The sequence below is a fragment of the Triticum dicoccoides genome, chromosome 7B (assembly GCF_002162155.2).
Source record: "Triticum dicoccoides isolate Atlit2015 ecotype Zavitan chromosome 7B, WEW_v2.0, whole genome shotgun sequence".
Lineage (NCBI taxonomy): Eukaryota > Viridiplantae > Streptophyta > Magnoliopsida > Poales > Poaceae > Triticum > Triticum dicoccoides.
Window position 1 is genome coordinate 653,900,113 of NC_041393.1, and position 1,427 is coordinate 653,901,539.

A 1,427-nucleotide genomic window follows, 5' to 3' on the forward strand; every position below is an offset into this window, starting at 1 on the left:
ATTAATTAATGTTTATTTCAAGAAACAAATCTCCGCTGCTACATGTTCATTTCGCTCTGTAAAAACATTCATTCCCATGCATGTAGGGATGTAAACGGACCCGTTTAAGCCCACTTATCAGTCTAACAGTTCAATAAAACTTTTTTCTGAGAAAATTAACTATCGAGCTAACTGAAGATAACTAAAGGGGACTTACGCCCCTGTTTATTGCGTCATTTACATCCCACATGCACGAGCTGTTTCAACTTTTAAAATTCTAGCAGGCCGACCAGCCGAGTCTAATTAGCTAAGCTAGCCAAATGCGTGTAGGGGCAGCTAACCAAATTCCATGGTCATATTTTTCAAAGAGACTCAAGATATGATAGCCAACATGTTTGAAGCCAGTGGAGGTTGACCCCAGCCACGACTGCAACGCCACCACAGAACAGTAAACGTTCTCTCTCTCTCTCTCTCTCTCTCTTTCTCTCTCTAACCAGTAACCACATGCTCTGGAGTACTCTTGATCCAATCAAACATTCCATCGCCTATAAAAGGAGAGCCCCAAGCCAAAGCCAAGCAATACATATTACACACATGTAAATTCACATCGATCGAAATCTAATCTCTAGCTAACAGCTAGCTACATATATATACTAGCTAGTATCTCCTACGTTCGTCAGCGATCCACCGACGATGAGGGAGCTGATCCGGCGGCTGAGTTTCTCGGACCGGGTGAGCGACGGCAGCAGCGGTGTGCCACGCGGGTGCGTGCTTGTGCTGGTGGTGGGCGACGGCGACAGCGACGAGGAATGCGAGCGGTTCGTGGTGCGGGTAGAGACGCTGCGGCACCCTTCGCTGGCGGTGCTGCTGGAGATGGCGGCGCAAGAGTTCGGGTACAAGCAGGAGGGCATCCTCCGCGTCCCCTGCGCCATCCACCAGTTCAGGCAGGCGCTCACCACCGCCGCCGTCTCCAAGGGCTACTGATTAGCAGTTAGTTAATTCTCCAGTTATCGACTTCTTCAGGTAATTAAGGAGCGATTTTTTGGTGCCGTTCACTCGTTGACTCTCCTACGCCTGCTGTCTTCTCTTTTGCCTTTTGTTTTCTCTGGATGGTGATTTACATGAGAGGGTTGCCATATGTATGCATGTGCGCTTTATAACGCGCATTGTAATTTACGTTGGACCTCTTGTCAGAAATAACAAGTGAAATATTTTTTCCTCAACAAGTGAAATAATTAAATATTCATGTTGGTTATATGTAAGCGGGGTGAAAATTTTCTTTGCATAACTCGATTCAAGGCGCAACACTGTGGCCGCCGGGGCGAGCGGTATCAAGGCCCAAGGACACCGGCAAGGCCACGACCAGGAACAAGTTGTGGCCGCCGGAGGCGAGCAAGAAGGTGATGGTTCGGGGTGCAGGTTCGCCGGAAAAATCGGTTGGTGAGCCG

General features: G+C 48.6%; 1 protein-coding gene across 1 annotated transcript; it reads left to right on the forward strand.

The window, feature by feature from the left end:
• The first annotated feature begins 586 nt into the window (after positions 1–586).
• On the forward strand, positions 587–1,107 carry LOC119336574 (auxin-responsive protein SAUR71-like). Its single transcript, XM_037608621.1, has one exon. It carries the CDS (start codon positions 673–675, stop codon positions 961–963), a length of 291 nt encoding a protein of 96 aa, XP_037464518.1. The 5' UTR covers positions 587–672; the 3' UTR covers positions 964–1,107.
• Positions 1,108–1,427: the final 320 nt, after the last annotated feature.